The following is a 19293-nucleotide window of genomic DNA, read 5'->3' on the forward strand; positions in this document are numbered from 1 at the left end:
TAAACTAAGATCTATTTGGTCTTGTTTTAAAGATGCTGTTTTTTTATTGTATTTAAACATCCAAAGGAACCTACAAGACATGAATCAGGAGGGGGATGGATACAAAAAAGGAAACTTACCTTGTCGTCATACCACCATATCTTGGCTGTCTGATCGTCACTACAGCTCACCAACATGCCCTGTTTTGGGTTCCAAGCAGCTTCGTAGACCACACCACTGTGACCACGTAGTCTCTGGAGTACTTCGCCTGTTTCCTGGTCCCAAATATAGACAACACCATCCTCACTACCACCCACAATCAGGTGATGATCAGCAAAACCAGCACGGATAAAGTTCTTGGAAGTGTTCTGGTGTCCCTTGAGCTTACGAATTGGACGTACCATACGCACATCCCAGAGTCGATTGGAATTGTCTTTAGAACTACTCAACAGTAGAGTTCCACTCGAATTCATCTCCACAGACGTCACTTCGCCCAGATGTGGCGAGATGGTACGAATACAGAGACCAGAAACAATATCCCAGAATTTGATCGTATTGTCTTTTGAACTACTGATCACTAGATTACCAAGTGGATTAAATATCGTCTTAGTCACCGCCAGCTGATGTCCAGTAAAGGTCTTTACGATCGATCCAGTGTTAACATCAAAGAGTCTAACTGTCTTGTCATAACCACCAGTGACCACATGAGTCTAAACAAACAAAACATTAGATTTTGAAGGTATAAGCCTGTCTAAACTTGCCTCGTCTGGATGATACTTGACAGAGTAAACATCACCCGAGTGACCAGTCAAAGTCATCACATCTTTTTTATTCTTTAGACTCCAGATCTTGACAGTTGTGTCTCCACTGGCACTGGCGACAAAGTCACCTTGTCGAGTACTTGACAGGTCCCATATACGGGACCGGTGTCCTTCAAAGACATGTAGACACTCTCCCGTCTCAGTTTCCCAGAGACGGAGGGTATTATCGCTCGAACCAGAGACAATCCGTTTTCCTTCTTCGCCAATGAATTCTACACATTTCACATTACCTTGATGGCCCTTGAGCGTAGCACGTACAGCGTTCGGTATCACGAACCCACTATAATCATCTAATAATCTACACAACAGATATTAATACTCGTATTATGCATAGTCATATATATTACGTATTGACTGTAGGCGCAATCTTGGGATGGTATCGCGAAAACTCAATCTGGTACGCAACGGCCTGTCTGAGCAACGTCAACAGACGGTCAGGCGGGATGTGTCGATTACCGGATCTATCTGCGGTTTCAAATTCTAGAATAGTATTCAATTGATCGACGAGTGCTTCTCTAGATGCCATAATGCCTTCCCAGTGTTTGAAACTAGGTGCTTCATGAATAGATTTTGCTGTCAGTAGATAACACATATCCTTAAACTCGTTGGGTCTTGTCTGAAAGTGCTCGAGTGGCTTGAGTCGTTTGTTGAGAAAGGTAAATGCCTTTTGAATTTCGCGTTTCTCGAGATATTCCAAATACTGCTGTTTATAGACAGAGTATAAAAATGATCGATGGTTCTTTACGAGTTGTTTGGTACAGAGTTTTTCGACCTCTGGCCAGTCTCCATCCAGAATAGCCTTTTTTAGTCGCTTGATCTCCATCGTACGTTCTTCTCGCTCTTTCCACTTGACATTGGTTTCGTCATAGAGTACCGAGTGAGAGAGATGATATCCCTCGTCCTGTAAATACTGTAGAATGATGGCAATGATATCCTTGGTTATATATAAGTAAAACAATGCTCTGTATATACTGTATCTTTTCTTACTTCTTTAATTTGTGGATCGTTGGCGTTAAATATATCTTCTGTAGGTTCAATATGTGATGAATGCATGCCGACGTGCTGATTAGATGTTGCTAAACTATATACACTTTATTTAAAAAAGACTATATATACTGCTATTCTCTATTTTTACCCTCTTTGACCTCTTGCGTGTTCAGATTGAGATACGCTTACTCTATGCCTTTTAATATCTAATTTTTCTAATTCATGTTCCAATTCGTTCATTTCAGTCATGATGTATACAGATAAAAAACGAAGGCATTGTCTCTCTTTCAAAAAGAGGTCAACTGTCTTTTGAATTTTGGGAGGACACTCATTAAGGCTGAATTGTGGACTGCTTTTCATTTGATTGGCTGAATAGGTTACACGGCGATACAAAAGGGCATGAATCCCCCTCTATCCAAGTTAAAAGAGGATGATGATATTGCAACACTTTGGATCCAAAACAAGACAAAGCAAAAAAAAAAAAGTAAAAGAAAAAATAAAGAAAGAGTACATTGTATTTCATTGGCCTTATCTCTTTTTCTTTCTTTCTTTTGTATCTCGTGACTTTTTTTAGGCTCGGAAAAACTAAAAAGGCGTCAAACTTCTTTCTCAATCTCTATTGTTTTCTTCTCTTTTCTTTTTTTTTCTTTATTACATAATGAATGGTATGTAAATAGAGTGAATGATAGCTATAGGATTTAGATACATTGAAAACAATAGAATTGTATTGTAAAGCGCTCTATGACTATGATACCGACCAGACAGACGAGCTATCTATCAAGGAAGGGGAGATTGTTCGAATCTTGAATAGGGACAATGCAGATTGGTGGCTAGCAGAGAAAATAGGCCAATCCACTTCATCCGGGCTCGTACCGAGCAATGTAAGCGACTTTGTTTTCTGTATTGACGTTTTTGCTGACGCAATACACAGTTTCTTGAGACAGTTCATCTAGGTGTCGCTGTCCGTGATTATGAAGCACACGATGATCAAGAAACAAGTTTAAAGAGAGGTGATAGGGTTATTTTATTAGAGAATCAAGGTGAATGGACAGTAGTGGAAGTGAATGGAAAAACGGGACGAGTGCCATCCAGTGTAAGTAATATGGATAGAGTCGTTTAACTTTTAATTCATCAATATATACATAGTGTATAGAGGAATATTCCAGTGAAAAATCAAAAAGTAAGTTACAATAAAAAGAAAAGTAAGAGCAGAATGCTGATGTGGTTGCTTTTATCTCGAAGCATTTAAATTGGCTGCATATGGAGTCAAACAGGGAGGAATTGGAAGTATTCTGGCAGGCGGTATACTCAAGAGGTCATCAACAATCAAGGAAAACGAGGAAGAGGGACCAAAGCCGCCCCCAAGACCTATAAGTGACCCAAAGAGTAGAGCAAAAGCAAAGTGATTATCTTTTATATAGTTATTAATGACTCGTGTGACTTTAGATGAAACTACCAAGGCTATGGTCATTCACGATTATTCCGCAGAAAACAATGGTAAGAAACCAAAAAAAAAAAAGAAGGCAACGGTCAATAAACACACAGCTGTATAGATGAGATCGAATTGATGAGAGGGGAGCATGTGACAGTATTAGAGCAAAACGGAGAGTGGTGGAAAGGATCAAACGAGAGGGGGCAGATCGGCATATTTCCAGCCAACTTTGTACAAATCATTGATCAAACGCCTCCTCCACGACCCACTCGCGCCCGACCTGCGACAGTACAGAAACAGGAAGAGTCAACGGGGGCTGGTGGGCCGCCACCCGTGCCAGTGGGCACCAGACCAACATCCCTTCTGACCAACCGCGATTCACTCAGTCCTTCTCGTCCACCCACGTCTCCTCCATCAAGACCTGTCACATCACCTCCGTCTAGACCTGTTACATCACCTCCACCCAGGCCCACGACTGCTCCACGACCACCATCAATCAATACGCACAAACGTACACCTTCAATACCAGCTGTATCACCTGATTTGCCGCCACTATCGCCTGTCTATTCAACAAGACCGGTAGTGCCTAGACCTACAAGTTCCATAGACGCGGCCATGACGAATATGGCTAAACCACCAAAGATTGTAAGATATAGCATAGTGTAATGACATATTACTAACAAGCATTTTAGCCCAAGGTACCAACAGCAGCGTCTACCACTTCAACAACAACACCAGCACGTAAGTTTTTGTAAAGCAATTCCATTCACCCACTAACCATTCTTTTGAACAGCAACTGCTCCACCGCGCCCACCTTCTACGCAAGAATCACATCCGCCTATTCCTAAACGATCAATGCCTTCTCCACCACCTCCTGCTCAGCCTTCAAGTGATGACCTTCAAAGGATCATTGACGCTGAAATAGACAAGTTACGACAGGAGTTTGAAATGAAATTGCAGGAAGAAAGAAAACGATTGGAAGAATTGATTTTATCTCGCTTTTCCAAATAAAATGAAAACCAATTACAGTCAGTTTGTAGCTTGGTACGAGTGTTTAGTAAAACCTTTTATAAAGACACCTCATTCTCAACCAACACGGTGTGGGTATGCGACTATCAAGAGACCACCTAAGCCATTTGAATGGATGGACGTGAGAAAAGGTAATTGAAGACATGTTCATTTCGTTTGTTTGTTTTTTTTTAATGGTGATAAAGATGAGACCGTACCTGAAAGAGATTTCCATCCTAAGAAAAGACCCAGAGTTGATGAAGAGGAAACGGAAAGCATCAAAATTTCTTGTAGTATGTTCAACCAAAGTGAGATCGTAGAAGCAAGTGGTTTGGTAAAGGGAAAGAAAGGATGAGGCGATATCATTTTAGTAAACAAATTCTATTAGGAGATTGATGAACTGTCCAGTCCAGAAACGATATATTATGATGCTCCTACACATGTTGACACTTTGCTAAATACACTTGAGCAAGTATTTGGCATGACTTCTTGGGTAACAAATCAGTATGAGTCTGTCTGCTCTGCTCTGGAGAATGACGATATCTTTACTGTACTACCAGCTGGAAAATGGCGAAATGTGTGTTATCAACTACCTGCACTAAAAAGCTGTGCAACTACTGTCGTTCTGATGCCTCAGTTAGCGTATGTTGAATGTTTCTCAATATCAGCGCTCTTCTTTCTCAATCAGCCCACGTTGACAGTAGCAGGAACGGTCTCGGCTGAAGATCTTTTAGTCAAGATCAAAGAAGCTCATTTACTTTATATAACCTATATGGATTTCCACAAACATAAATCGCTCTTTAAGGAGATCTCTCAACAAGGCCAAATTGTAAGGTTTGTCCTAGATGATGCCCATTTCCTTTCTCAATGGCACGAACAAGGGCATGTTCGATATGCTAAGGCCGTAGAGAACCTTAGACAAGATTTCCCAAACATACCCATCACAACCCTGACGGCCATACCCAATGAACGTATCTATCTCGATATCCTTCACCTTCTTGGTATACATACACATTGTAAAGTATATAAACAAAGTATTTTATTTTATTGCTGACCTTTCCTGAGCTCTTGGCTCATCACCTGTGCCATGATTTGATTACACAGTTTGGCATATGGATTTTCATTGACAGCAACTGATTTTGCTACTGGGTTGCCTAATTTAGCCCCTTCTTCAAAGTCCTGACGGGATCCTTCAAGGTCACCTTGTTGTCGTTTGATAATCGCACGTTGTGTGTATGCTTGGCGTAGTACCTTGGGCTGGCCTTGACCAAGGTCTTGGATGACGAGATTCAAGTCATCGAGTGCCTTATCTATCTTTTTATCCAGTCTATACATCTGAGCTCTTTTAAGTGACATATATGTTAGCTATGTATACATACAATAATATATATACACTACCTGTTATTGTAAGCAGAGGCATATTTAGGCTCTAATTGGATACATTGATTGATCAACTCTAACGCTTTATTTAAATCGTTTCCTTCTGCTGCACTGACAGCATCTTTCTCCAGTTGTTCGAGTTTCGGTAGTAATTCAGACGAAATTTCATATTCTATATACTTTTATAAGTTGCCTTCTTTTGTAAAAAAAAAAATCATTCTTACTTGGCTTTGTGTCTATTGTACATGCAATGGCATCCAGTGAAAGACCCTGTGCCTCTATCCTCACATGTTAACAAGAGTTTCTTTACCTTATTTATGATCTTACCAGGATTGAACATGAATTCTAAAACAGCATCATCAGAAATATTATTAGCAGCCATTCTTGATTATATATTTATAAAAAGAGAAAAGAGAAATACAAAAAGAAAAAAAAAAGTCAAGAAACAGCTGCATATTTATTGTGCATTACCCCCGTGAGAAAAAAAAAGGTATTCCGGACCTAAGCGGAAGGTATGGTTCTTTGTCGATAGATTACCAGCAATAGGACAACCAAGATGACCCAGCCTGACCATTGTCCAATTTGGTAGATATCAAATGAATTAAACAAGATATTATAAAATTGACTACCCAAAGCAGGTGCATACAGCATCCACCCCCAGTTTCTTGCAAACGCTTTGTGTGAGTTGCCAATATCTGTTATTATTGCAGGTGCCACACCAAAGGAAATGCCATAAGTCATAGAGATCAACAATGTGTATGGAGTAAGATCCTCAGGAAGGTCAGATAGATGGTGTAAGGAGATGATCAAAGATAGAACGGCAAACACAAAAATCCATAATCGACTAATACCCAGTTTATGGTGAAGCACGTCTCCAAGTGCTCCAAAAAATGCTCTGGACGCACAGTTACCCAAGCTAAACAAAGTGATATGAGAATTACGTACGTGCTGTAGGTCAACTGGATGAGTTCCTTGAAGGATTTGGCCAATGTTTGCAAGATAGACATAGCCGATGCCAAGCGTGACAAAGAGTGTACAAAATAAGGCAAGGCCAATGGGATTTATCAGAAATTGAATACCAGATTTAAGCTCTGGTTGATCAGTGGTTGGTAACACGGCAACAGGTCGGTAATCAACACTATTTAGAAAAAAGGAACCAGTCAAGATGCCCAATGACATGGAAATGGCTAGAAAAATTAGAAAATGATAGGTGGCATCTTCTGTCAAGGTAGTGTCTATCGCTATATCTTCCGATTTGAATAAAGTATCATTAATCTGTGAAAAGACAAGTCCAGAGATACCAATGGAAGCTGTCGTCATTCCGACAGCAAGGCCTCTATGCTGCTTAAAGTTTCGAGACTAATCATGGTGTTGTTTAGTATTTTTCTTTTCTGTATAAACTATGCCCTTACTTGACAATCTAGTGCACATAGAAAGGAAGCAGCACCTGCAAAGCCAGTAAGAATAAAGTATATTGTGACAAGCAGAAAATGATTTGGTAATCTGCCTGCATATGTTTGAGCTACTAAAAAGAATCCAAAGAAAACTATGGCTGAGGATAGTCTTAGGGTCTTTTTGACACCAAGGCGTTCCAATAACCAGGAACAAAGTGGACCTGAAAAAGACACGCCAATGAAACAGGCTGTACTGACGATACTTGCTTCAAAGGTAGACCATGCAAGTCTTTTATAAAGATAACTTCCATAGATTGGATAAACATACTGTGGGCCTGATACATTGGCTATCAGAAGAGCAGAAATGAATGACAATAGACTTGGTGGATGACGAAACATAAAAAGAGAAAAGAAAGAAAGAGAGAAATAAAAATGTCACAACACGTGAAATGAATTTGTTATCTTTTTCCTTGATCTTTTTCAAAAGACAACATTTATTTTGTACCCTTGAGGACCTTCTTGACAATCTTTTGTTCTTCAATCAAGAAAGCACGAACAATGCGGTTTCTGACGCAGTGAGCACAGCGGGAGCCACCATAGGCACGGCTGACAGTCTTCTTGGTCTTGGAGATGGTAGCGAATTCACGAGGACGAAGAGCCTTGATCTATAAGGAAATATTTAACATTGCATTCTACTAGTCAATCTGAGCATAAACTTACACCAGCGAGATTCTCACCACAGTCACCACAACGGGGAGCCTTGACAGGCTTCTTTTGGTATTGGAAGACAAGCTTACCACCTAATAAGTTTTAATTGCATAATTCTTTGTCCAATCTACAATTCTATTTACCGGGAGTCTTTACGGCCTTAACACGGTTGGAACGAGTGTTGTAAGAACAACGACGACGATAAGTAAGTCTCTGAGCCATTCTGTGTAATGTCGCAAAAGTTGAATTGGTAAAAAAGAAGGTTGATATATAAAAAATGATGGTTTAGTTCCTTTTCATGTCCTCATCCTTATTCATCCATCCATCCATGTATTCATTCATCTCTTAAACTGTATCAGATGATTTACCTTAATTATGCTTGATTAAGAAAAGGGGTGGAAGGGAAGGATTGATGGTTGTGTTTTCGAGGGTTATTTGCCACTTTCCGACAACTTCAGTCTCTTCGACTTCTGCTGACACTTAAATTTACCTGACAGAATACGCACCCAATCATCTTGCGCGCACACATAAATACACACATACATCACACACTTGTAAATATGATGTGAAGCATAAATATACAGAAAGGGGAAATAGTTATTTATTCATATACATGATGTGTCTTATTTTTATTAATCATCCACTCCATAACGTCTAAATAGTTAAAAGTGTTAGATTTGTTGTCTGTCTAGCTTATGTAAACTTACGCCTTCATTTCCTTGATCTCTTCTTCCTTCTTTTGCAGATTCATCTTCTTTGTCACTTTATTTTGTTGATAGTAAAGAACAATAAGATAACGGCCAAGAATGTTGAAACCTTGTAAATGTTCGCATGCATTTTTGGCATCAAAAATATCCTCATACACTACAAATGCTGTGCCTCTCGTGTCTGTCGCATTACCACTGTAAATAAAAAGTTGTCAGCACAATTATAGCTAAAGAGAGAGAAAACATTTAAATCATTTTTACACTCTAATCTGTCGAATAGGACCATATTTTCCAAATACTTCATACATTTCTTCTGTTGTGATTTTAAATGGTAGATTTCTATCGTAAATGAGTTTATGTGTATTGATTATTAAACATGTATGCTACCTCACAAATAAAACTCTGTTTACTTCTGGTGGTAATCGCACCTTGATTATAGACAAGTTAGTTTACATTGTTTTACTTTTTCATTAACCATACTGCTAATCTATTATTTGTATTCATTAAAGTAAATTGGACGAAAGCTATTATTTTTTTGCTGCGTTTGACCAGCGAATACTTTAACCTCACCGTATTCTTAAATACAGTCACAGCAGAAACAATAAATGCATTTTCCCCTTAATGTACATATCCTATTGCTTTGTTCATATTTGGGCTTTGATGCTTTCAGCACTGCTTTGAAACAATGGCAACTATGAGATAAACATACTACTCAGTTAGAAAGTTACAGTCCATGCATTTCATTCAATCAGTTATTTTCTAGAGCATCAACTACTACATTATGCTTCCATTACTCTTGAACCCAGAGAAGGCTTTTTCATGTATCAGCTTCCTAACGGACAACTGATCTTTTTTTTTTCTTGCGCTTATTTGTGTCATTAAATAAAGGTTATATTTATTCAATTAAATGCATTCCAACAAGTTTGAATCCAACGTATCCAAGAGCATGCATTTACATGTGTTTTTCTATCTTACGTTAACGCTATTTTTGTCAGTCCAAGCAAATTAGTGTGTGATGAAAAGTTGACTCAGGGCCAGTTGTACGTGCAGTCATTATGCTGCCTGTAGTTTATGCATTTATGAAAAAGTGGTCAAAAGACGAAAGCGGCGAATAGCTGCTACTGGGGGTCTCAAAAACCGATTGCTTAAAATTAAAGTGCTTCGTCCAAGCAAGTTAAGAAGCTTGAGAAGCCAAGTTGTGATATTTAGTGGCTATACCCTACTTATTTCATGTCTGAATGAAAAAGACTATATGTCGATCAGACTCTTGAACATCTTTATGAAAAAACAAGATAAGCCCACTAAAAGAGCAAGACTTTTTATTAGTTTACAATCCGACATGTGGCAAATTAGATTAACTTTCACAAGTAATGGAGTAATCTTAAACAAAGACTAGTTTGTAAAGAAGGCAAATAAGAGAATTTTATTTAAATAATCATAAAAAAAGCTAGAATCTTCGTTCACCAAACCTATTCAAATAGCTTGGATCCATCCCCCACAGGACGAAAACCTGTTCTAGCATTGTGGAGGGAAAGAAAGAAAAAAAACAAGTAGGCCCTTGATCCCAATATAGTCAATAACCCTAGACCAACGGAGTCACGCCAGGTATAGAACGCGTTGCTGTACTGCCTATGGTTAAGCCATACTCTATACCTATAACGGTCGTTGAGGTCGGCTTACCAGCCCGCATGGGAGAGTCTACCACATAATGGATAGCAGAGGTGCAACCAGGTCTCTTGGAGGCACTCTATTCGACACTAGGGGTATTGTTCACGAGAAGCCCGATGAAAACACCCCATAAAAACCCTACTTTTTGTACGTGGCTACTACTGATAAGATTCACCACGTTAACGAAAAGATCGCTAAGTTTAGATGTTGCGGTTGCGGTTGAGGTAGCAAATGCGTGAATAGAGTGCCAGCTATTCAAAATGTGAGAGATAAAAAGAGAGAAAAAAAAAAACCTGAATACACCTTTTATACCTGTGAAAATTTAAACAGTTTTAAGCCAATCAGAAATCGCTTTGGTTTGAGTATGACCTTTTATTCACATGATCAAAAACTCCAGCATCATTTTATTCCAAAGGGAACCTTAAACGAGTCATAGCCAATCATAAAAGGATTTCCAACATCCGCCATTCAAATGCTTTAGAAAACCTTCCTTTAGGATCAAACGGATAGAAAATAAAATGATAACAGATAACAAATGACCATCAGAAGTAAAAGAAATTACAAATATTTCAATTACAAAGTGTTGACCGCACTGTGCAAACACTCTCAAGATGAAGTTGTCAAGTTGGAAACAATAGAGAAAAGATTGATAACCAACCAAAGTGTAATTGTTATTGGCCTTATATTGCGTGCCAGTAATTTCTAATCACTGTATAAAAGAGTTCATTAAGGATTTAATGATTGAACATGTCTTTTTTAATCAAATAGGCACATAGAGCTAAGGGTTGTGCCAGCTATTTCCGTTTAAAGTAAAACCATATGCGCAATTATAGTTTTAAATACAGCACTCACTTCTTGTTCCTTCTATTGTATTCTTTTGTTTCCCTTAATGAACACTTTTTCCAACTTTCAAATTCCTGACGTCTGGGAAGTGAAGGTAAGATATATAGCCCTTTAGTTCTGCTTACAGTATACTAAAGCAAGCTGTGTAGGACGTCATCAATAAAGTGTAAAGTATGAAAGACACAAGAATACAGCGGTAGCTCACCTGTTTGCAATAGAAAAAATGTAGTGCTGAACTATACTGAAATGGAAGCCAAGGTTCATGAAGCAACAAATAATGAGCCTTGGGGCGCTTCAACTACTCTGTTACAAGAGATTGCTCAAGGAACTCATAACTAGTAACTATTACAATGTCAAATATAAAGAGTAGAGAGAAAATAACCACTATAAAGCCAATACTTTAATGAAATCATGCCTACTATTTATAAGCGATTTACAGAAAAGGAGCCTAAGCAATGGCGGCAGATATACAAAGTACTTGCACAAGAAGGCATTATAATAACAATAATAATAATACTTTGAGATATAGGCATTGGTCTTGTTGGACTATTTGATTAAAAATGGATCTGAAAGGGTTGTAGATGACGCTCGATCTCACGTTGCGATGATCAAAATTATGAGAAATTTCTATTACATTGATGAGAAAGGGAAGGACGAGGGATTGAACGGTATGCGTGTAGATATCGCGAACCATAGACATAAACTCATTCTTGTTGCCAAGTTCGAAACAGGGCCAAGGAAATTGTGGAACTCTTGGCTGATACAGACAGAATTAGAGAAGAAAGAAAGCTTGCTAGGAAAAATCGTAACAAATATATAGGTGTAGGCTCTGATACGGCATCAACAAGATATGTCGGGTTCGGCAGTGGTTCTCGTGGTATTAGCTTTAATGGTGATGCAATGAGCTTTGGTGAACAAACACCTTACTCTCCTCCAAAGATGGGTAAATACGATGAGGAAGATGACGAGTTTGATTCGTTTGCTTCCCCTTCGACCACCACAAGTAATAATAAATCCAAGCAAGATAAGTCAAGTCATGAAGATGACGATGACGAGTGGGGTGAATTTACGTATGGTGGTGTCGCAGAAGAGGAAAAAACCAAAGCCAGTACAACAACCAATGATGATGACTTTGCTGATTTCCAGTTTGCTGTCCCAGAAAGGAACAACAACAATAATACACAGCAATCAAGCACAGGTAACGACCTGTTTGATCTTTTAGGTGGTGATGTCAGTGCCCCTCCTACATCAATACCACAGACAACAACTGTACCTCCACAGCAGACAATAAAGCAAGAAAAAGAAATCCAGGGCACTTCTACACCAGCTACAGGAATGTGGGCACAGGCATCTAATTTTGTATCTTTGGATTCACTTGGTAAGAAATCAGATATCACTTTGAGCGCCAAAGCAGGACCCTCTATGAATTCTCTAAAGAGTACAAGTGTTCAAGCAAGTTGGAATAATTGGGCATCCAACAATGGTATCCAATCAACAGTTAACAACAATAGCAACAACCAATCTAAAAATACCAAATCTTCTCCTTTTGACGATCTCTTATCATAAGTAAGAGAATACCTGTTATCAAAAAATGTCACTCTGAAAATAAAAGACTGTACAACATGACTGTACAAATCACTTCATTAAAAGTAACCTACACAAAAATACAACTCTCTTCATTTATCTTAGTTTCAAGCCATTTTGCAAATGAAACAGACATCTTTCCACGTCGAATGTATAATGTCATTCTTAATGACAGGCTTTCATAGCGAGAGAGTATCAAGGACTTGAGCGCTGCAAGCTTTCGAAGAAGTATTCTTAGACGAGCCATATTGCCACTTGAATCGTCATGCACGCTTACCTTGGGCTCCTTCGCATGGCATTGTCAATGAGAGCTGAAGGAAACCCATACTGGATATATTCTCAGCATTCATTGTATATAAGGATAGTCATAAACGCAGAGCAAAACGCAGAGCAAGCATGATACAAGATAGTGTTAATGTGTGGTCAGTAAGCAAAGGTAAAGACGTGACAGACTACCATGACCACTTCACAGCAGAAAAGTTTGAGCAACTTTTCAAAAGTCTGCAAGTTCCTTGTCCATTATGGTAACTGTATCATTCATATGGATTGTGCATCTTACCATAAACGTCAGCCCTGTGCCTAGTTCTGCAGACAAAAAAAACAAATTTGTAGAATGGTTGGTTACGAAAGGATACCTGTAGATGAAGGAGAGCGAACTTAGTTTGGGACTAACAAAAAACGAACTTTTGGACATTGTTAAAAGAAAACATTTAACATCTGTCTACGCAAGCTACGACATCGTCAGAAAGTACAGCCATAAGTTTATGCTCATACTTCCATATCATTGCGAGCTACAGCCTATTGAAAAAGTTTGGTTGATGGCAAAGAACCCTATTGCGTACGATCCTGATCTCCACGAGACCACCAGAAACCTGAAAGAAAAAATTGATACTTCATTAAGAAGCATCGATAAAGAGTACCTTATTTCGGTTTGGAAGAAGCACCTTCAGATTTCAAAGGAGTATCAAGACGACTATGTAAAGAAATGCAAAAGAAAGAAATTTAGAAAAGATTAACGATGTTGAGATGACTTCTTCCTGAGCTTTAACTTTCCACTTTTTTATAATAAATCACAAATTTTACATTCTTGATAGCATATGCCAAAATACATCACAAAAAACCAAACCCCGAATAAAGCGAAATTTATCGGTACTGCTCTTGTAAAAATGTAGTACATAGTTTTCAAGAAAATCGTAAATAAGGCAGGGTGGAGCATTTTGAATACATTAATAAGGTTGCAGACTTTTTATTCTTGATAGCACATGCTATAATATATTAATCAAGATACAGATCACAAAAAAAAACTCAAATCCAGAATTAAGCGTAATCTATAGATACCACTCTTGTAGAAATATAGTTCATACATCTATCTGTTATCAAAAATATAGCGTTTATTTTTTTACCACGCTCTGTCGTTGTCTGAATTTCACTTGCATATAAAAAGTCAATAGACTTCCCCCTCCCTGTTTCTTTTCTTTCTTTTACGAAATGAAGCAAACAAGCACCGTCTTTTACGGCTCTATCGTTCACTCCTTATCACCACAAGACTTGGAACATGTGTCTAAGGCTGTTATAGTTGTTGATAACTCAACCGGTGTAATTACGCGTATAGAAAAAGATGTTGACGATCTTAAACACTTTTTAAAGAATGCCGACTTGACTGAAGCAAAGGTAAGAAAGAAAGAAAAAACACTTTAAGGCATCTTTTTTAAATATTTCTTCTTTAGGTTCATATTCTTCATGATGAACAGTTTTTGATGCCTGGTTTAGTAGACACACACGCAGTAAGGGAGATGATCATAACGCGTATTCGTTTAAAACTAAAAAAAAGGCATGTCAATTCATTAGCACGCTCCACAATACATGTTTGCTGGCTCTAATATGGATCACCAACTACTGGAATGGCTTAACGCTTATGTATTTCCATGTGAAGCTGCCTTTAAGGATACAAAACATGCTGCAAAGGCATATACACGAGTCATTCAACGCTTCTTGGCCAATGGAACGACAACCTGCAGCTGGTTTGCAACAATTCATCTAGATGCATGCAAGGTGCTCGTAGACACAATCGATAATTTGGGCCAGCGTGCCTATGTAGGTAAAGTGAACATGGATCAAAACTCTCCCGAGTATTATATCGAATCAACCGAGTCAAGTCTGAAGGACACGCGAGAGTTTATCGAGTACGTGCTTGGCAAGAAAGATACTCTTGTCACACCCGTCGTCACGCCGAGATTTGCCATTTCCTGTACCCGAGAGTTGATGAATGGCCTAGGAGAGTTAGCAAAGGAGTATAACTTACCTATTCAAACTCACTTGTGTGAAAACTTGGAGGAAATCAAACTCACAAAGTCAATATTTAAAGATTCCAAGGATTATACCAGCGTCTATGACGATTCTAATTTGCTGAATGAAAAGTCTTATATGGCTCACTGTGTTCATATGACAGAAGATGAACTAACGATGCTAGCTGAACGAAAGACAGGCGTTGCTCACTGTGCCAATTCTAATTTTTCCTTACACAGCGGCGTGTGTAACGTAAGACGCTTTTTAGAAAAGGGTATCAAGGTAGGCTTGGGTACGGATGTTGCAGGTGGATTCTCGCCCTCGATGTTGGACGCGGTACGCTCTACATTCTTTGCATCTAAGACAATGAAGATCATGAAGCAAAGCGAAGATTACAAATATCTGTCTGTTCCTGAATTATTCTATTTAGCTACTTTGGGAGGAGCAAAAGTGTTAAATTTGGAGCAACAAATTGGTAATTTTGTAACAGGAAAATCATTTGATGCCCTCTGGATAGACCTAAAGCATGGATCTGTTGATCTCATGGGAGGAGAGACGGGGACGCAAAAGATTGAAAAGTTCTTGTTTAATGGCAGTGACCAGAACATTCGACACGTTTATGTTCAAGGCAAGCGTGTGGCTGGAAGAAGACAAGACTAGTTTTTACCTTGAAACGCTATAAATTTCTTTATACTCTTCTGTGTAACGATTATTCTACAGGAACTCACAACAGATTTATATATAAATAAAGAATTCCCTCTTTCTTCTTTTCTCTTCTTTTTCAACTTGTTACCATGTCTCTTATTGAATTCTCATCAGAGACTAAGACAACCTTGTGGTAATAAATAAATAGCCGCGATCAAGTGTTGAGCCTGCTTTAATCAGAGCTCGTATATAGGATGGGTGATTTAGAGTCATGGATGGATGAAGAGTACATTCAGCAGTTGTGGTTTAATTATCTTGGTATTCATGTGCCTGTTAAACTCATTCGAGATAGAAAGACAGCGTAATGACATATATCTATAATTCAAATCAAGAGGAGCTAATATAAATGTAGTCTTAGTGCAGGATATGCTTTTATAGATTTCAGTAGTTGTGATATAGCACAAATGATACTTGATCGATTTAATGGCGTCCTTATGCCAAATTCAAACAAGTCATTCAAGTTGAGCTGGGCATCAGGTGGATTGGTAGACAAGAGGTATGTAACATGTTTCGTCCCTTGTTCTTCTTGATTCACACACTGAATTTAGACAAGATAACCAAAAGGGATACTCGTTGTTTATTGGTGACTTGGATTATAATGCTACAGAAGATGATGTTATGGTAACTAGCAGTTGTGCTATATGATATGACAAACTAATATAACTTTATTTAGTTTATTTTCAAATCTCGTTATCCTACATGCAAGTCAGTGAGAGTGATGACAAGCTACGACTCAGGCCTCTCTCGAGGTTATGGTTTTGTTCGTTTTACAGATCCATCAGAACAACAAAGAGCCTTAGTTGAAATGCAAGGACAAGTGATTGGCAGTCGTGCTATTCGGATTTCATTTGCGACACCAAAAAAATCAATATCACAAGGCTCTTCCTTGATAACAACGCCTACAGATTCTCCTTTACTGCAGCATCAAGATACAAACACAACCGTGTTCATCGGAGGATTGTCGGTGCCTATCACAGAGGATCAATTAAAACAATATTTTACTCCCTTTGGTGTGATTGTTTATGTAAAGATACCTCAAGGCAAAGGATGTGGATTTGTTCAATATACGACAAGGTCATCTGCAGAATTAGCTATTCAGCAAATGAATGGCTATCAGATTGGAAATTCAAACATTCGATTGTCATGGGGAACCAGGAACCACAAAAAGCAAGCAGATCCTTCGTATTTTTCACTACAGCAACAAAAGAAAGCATACAGCTATTGGATGGACGATCATATTTATGCTCTTTAAACTCTTTATTACCATTGCTCATTTAAACCAGTTTCTAAATAAACTAGTCCTATTAAAGTAATCTTGTACATTTAGCATTTGTATCAGGATAAAGCGGATCGTCTAGAGTCAATTCTTATTGGCTACAGTTTTACTTGAATTTGTCAGCCTGGAGCAATTTTTTTTCTGTTTTTTCTTCTTTCTTTCTTACTCAACCATGTCATATATTTCACAATTAAACCTTTTAGACGATTCACCTTCACTTATTCCTGAAGAACAACTTCATGAAGAACTTGCTCTTTGGGCCAATGCACAATTCACTTTTGACATGCAACCAGGGTCAGAGGCAGCAACAGAGAAACCAAGAACGAGTTATGAATTATATGCACCTATTGCACCAGCACCAACAGTAACAAATAATAAAGTGATAAACACAACTGTGGTTGTGCCAACAAAGACAACAAAAAAACAGCAACCAAAAAGAACAGCAAAAGAATTAGATGCTATTGAAGAAGACAAACGAAAAAGAAATACAGCTGCTTCAGCAAGATTCCGCTTGAAAAAGAAATTAAAGGAACAAGCATTAGAACAAACAGCTAAAGAAATGACACTAAGAGCTAAACAACTGGAAGAACGAGTGCAGGAACTAGAAAGAGAGGCAAAATGGCTTAGAGCTTTAGTGCTTGAAAAGGATCCATCCCTTTTAATAAATTTATAAATGTTCATTGGTTTATTTATGTGTCACATGAAAACTTGACTTTTGAGATTATACACTGAGGCGACATCTTTTTCATTTTATATGAAAATAGATGTATTATGAGTATTCATCATACAGTCGATAAGAATTGAATTATAACGTATCGCACAAGAATAACCTATCTTGAATTTTTGTTTTGTTCAAGTAGTTCAATAGGACAATCAAAATTAGAGAATAGTGCTTTGCTCTTAACGTTCTAAACTCATCAACTGTTACAATACTGATGTCTCCTTGTCTTCTCTTCTTTTTAATGCTCTGCAAATGGCACATATTACTCCTGTTCTATGTCCTCTGAACTTCATGCTGTCCTTCCCAATCACTCTTGAGCCAAAAGCAACCACAGGAGTGTCTTCTCTTTCGTATATACATTTCTTTTTTGCCTCCTTTGCTTCTCAGGTCTATCGACAAACAATTGTATGCTATCAAATGAATATCTAATTCCTTTCTTCTCCATTCTTTTCTGTTCTTTTCCTTGATGACGAATGAAGCCAGTGTAATTGTAGTAGTCTGCTGTCAAAACTCTTCTTACCTGGTGAGAATCTTCTCTCCTCGTTATAGGATGCTGTGAATGCGTCTTGCCTACCAGGATTTTGACCACAGAGTGAGAAGTCACCAACATGACTAAGATTTACGACATCACTTAGAAGCTGTATGTCAAAAGTGTTATCTGAGCTTTGCCCGTTTATATCTTCACTATTGCTCACGCCCTTATATAGAACCACATCTGCTGTAAAACCATCTGATCTAATCAGATCAGTAAATACTGTCCTGTTTTTTATTGCTGGTCCCTGTAAATCTTGAAAGCTATATTCAAATATCTGCTTATCTTTAAGTTTGACAAGTTAAAGATGGTATTGAGCATATTAAGCTTAGCTTCATGGCTGCTTTGTATAGGCTTATCAAAGGATGAGAGCGTATTTAGGATCATGGTTACAAATCATCATTTAAATGTAGATCTCAGGGAACAAAAAGGGAATAGTCGCGCCATATAGTTTGGTCTTTCTTGTTGATCTTGTTGTTGGGTTTCTTAGTACTTTGAATTTCAGCCATAAGTCGCTAAGTATTTCTCTAAGCATAGAAATATAAAATCCTGTAAATGCATATAAACTTTTAGGCGTAACTGGCTTAAGTATTTTTGTTTTTGAAAGCTCTTTGCGGTTCTTTCACCCATTATTATATTTGTTACATCCTCAGGCGACGTTGCTTGACCATCACAGATATACTGGTAGTAGTATTTAGCAAGTCTTTAAATATGTTTGCTATTTGACTATGTACTTAAGTGTATTTGAACTAGCAGTGTACAATATAAAGGATCGATGCTTATTTACCTGCTTCATTGACGATCTAATGGTACGAACCAAATGCTTGCCACACAGTTGCGATGTTTGATTCAAGAGGAAGCAGAATACTGGAGTTTGCCACGGAAGGGATGCCATGGATCCCCTAGTGATTAAAAAGCACGCTCTGTATTCTGTGGGGATCATGCCCTCTAAATGTGGCTACTTGAAGAAATGCTTATGCTGTTGCTAGGCTGTATCGAACCAAAAGTTATTTTGGGTAGTTTAATGCGTGCTGAAGCGCGAGTCGCGCGGCGGTTATTTAGGGGTAAGGCTTAGGAAGACGGGATGACCTTTTCGTTCTAGACTGGTTTGATCAGCTGTCTGACATAGATCACAGACGCTGTGAAACTGTCTCCCTTTGCAGATCAAATGAATATAAACAAAAAACGAAACGAAAATAATAACTTGACTTTTAAGTGATGCTTGTTAATAAATTTAGTGTGTTTTCCTTTTTTTTTTTTTT

The 19293-nt window shown here is 38.2% G+C and overlaps 10 protein-coding genes across 10 annotated transcripts; 5 read left to right on the forward strand and 5 right to left on the reverse strand.

The window, feature by feature from the left end:
• Positions 1-7: 7 nt before the first annotated feature.
• RHIMIDRAFT_447 (WD40 repeat-like protein) lies at positions 8-2231 on the reverse strand. Its single transcript, XM_023615255.1, has 6 exons — positions 1946-2231; positions 1788-1881; positions 1148-1734; positions 741-1098; positions 120-689; positions 8-70 (listed from the first exon to the last, which is right to left on the reverse strand). Exons 2-6 carry the CDS (start codon positions 1851-1853, stop codon positions 53-55), a joined length of 1599 nt encoding a protein of 532 aa, XP_023470583.1. The 5' UTR covers positions 1854-1881; positions 1946-2231; the 3' UTR covers positions 8-52.
• Positions 2232-2933: 702 nt separating this feature from the next.
• On the forward strand, positions 2934-3917 carry RHIMIDRAFT_461 (uncharacterized protein). The gene has a single exon (XM_023615274.1). It carries the CDS (start codon positions 3355-3357, stop codon positions 3883-3885), a length of 531 nt encoding a protein of 176 aa, XP_023470584.1. The 5' UTR covers positions 2934-3354; the 3' UTR covers positions 3886-3917.
• A 1354-nt stretch (positions 3918-5271) lies between these two features.
• On the reverse strand, positions 5272-5989 carry RHIMIDRAFT_243033 (tetratricopeptide repeat protein 36; the record flags this gene model as incomplete). The annotated part of the gene is made up of 4 exons (XM_023609885.1): positions 5272-5569; positions 5626-5779; positions 5832-5885; positions 5935-5989. The coding sequence occupies 4 exons, from the start codon at positions 5987-5989 to the stop codon at positions 5272-5274; spliced, it is 561 nt and encodes a 186-aa protein (XP_023470585.1).
• A 35-nt stretch (positions 5990-6024) lies between these two features.
• Positions 6025-7525, reverse strand: RHIMIDRAFT_309782 (MFS general substrate transporter). The gene is made up of 2 exons (XM_023614606.1): positions 7020-7525; positions 6025-6966 (listed from the first exon to the last, which is right to left on the reverse strand). Exons 1-2 carry the CDS (start codon positions 7398-7400, stop codon positions 6109-6111), a joined length of 1239 nt encoding a protein of 412 aa, XP_023470586.1. The 5' UTR covers positions 7401-7525; the 3' UTR covers positions 6025-6108.
• RHIMIDRAFT_209750 (60S ribosomal protein L34) lies at positions 7508-8245 on the reverse strand (the record flags this gene model as incomplete). The annotated part of the gene is made up of 4 exons (XM_023607159.1): positions 8078-8245; positions 7853-7932; positions 7722-7801; positions 7508-7666 (listed from the first exon to the last, which is right to left on the reverse strand). Coding segments are annotated over exons 2-4 (318 nt in total), but the record flags the coding sequence as incomplete, so codon positions are not given.
• Positions 8246-8288: 43 nt separating this feature from the next.
• On the reverse strand, positions 8289-8953 carry RHIMIDRAFT_287902 (RNA-binding domain-containing protein). The gene is made up of 5 exons (XM_023613516.1): positions 8897-8953; positions 8804-8844; positions 8678-8755; positions 8417-8611; positions 8289-8363 (listed from the first exon to the last, which is right to left on the reverse strand). Exons 1-5 carry the CDS (start codon positions 8918-8920, stop codon positions 8342-8344), a joined length of 360 nt encoding a protein of 119 aa, XP_023470588.1. The 5' UTR covers positions 8921-8953; the 3' UTR covers positions 8289-8341.
• A 2020-nt stretch (positions 8954-10973) lies between these two features.
• Positions 10974-12493, forward strand: RHIMIDRAFT_232329 (ENTH-domain-containing protein; the record flags this gene model as incomplete). The annotated part of the gene is made up of 6 exons (XM_023607720.1): positions 10974-11021; positions 11077-11093; positions 11146-11265; positions 11320-11401; positions 11457-11595; positions 11649-12493. 6 exons carry the CDS (start codon positions 10974-10976, stop codon positions 12491-12493), a joined length of 1251 nt encoding a protein of 416 aa, XP_023470589.1.
• Positions 12494-14247: 1754 nt separating this feature from the next.
• Positions 14248-15457, forward strand: RHIMIDRAFT_196778 (guanine deaminase; the record flags this gene model as incomplete). Its single annotated transcript, XM_023606150.1, has 2 exons — positions 14248-14295; positions 14360-15457. Coding segments are annotated over 2 exons (1146 nt in total), but the record flags the coding sequence as incomplete, so codon positions are not given.
• A 125-nt stretch (positions 15458-15582) lies between these two features.
• RHIMIDRAFT_252349 (RNA-binding domain-containing protein) lies at positions 15583-16968 on the forward strand. Its single transcript, XM_023610943.1, has 6 exons — positions 15583-15635; positions 15696-15803; positions 15855-15998; positions 16051-16123; positions 16176-16887; positions 16945-16968. Exons 1-5 carry the CDS (start codon positions 15592-15594, stop codon positions 16752-16754), a joined length of 948 nt encoding a protein of 315 aa, XP_023470591.1. The 5' UTR covers positions 15583-15591; the 3' UTR covers positions 16755-16887; positions 16945-16968.
• Positions 16927-17561, forward strand: RHIMIDRAFT_252350 (uncharacterized protein). Its single transcript, XM_023610944.1, has one exon. The coding sequence runs from the start codon at positions 16951-16953 to the stop codon at positions 17449-17451; it is 501 nt and encodes a 166-aa protein (XP_023470592.1). The 5' UTR covers positions 16927-16950; the 3' UTR covers positions 17452-17561.
• Positions 17562-19293: the final 1732 nt, after the last annotated feature.

Source organism: Rhizopus microsporus (assembly GCF_002708625.1).
Source record: "Rhizopus microsporus ATCC 52813 unplaced genomic scaffold scaffold_1, whole genome shotgun sequence".
Lineage (NCBI taxonomy): Eukaryota > Fungi > Mucoromycota > Mucoromycetes > Mucorales > Rhizopodaceae > Rhizopus > Rhizopus microsporus.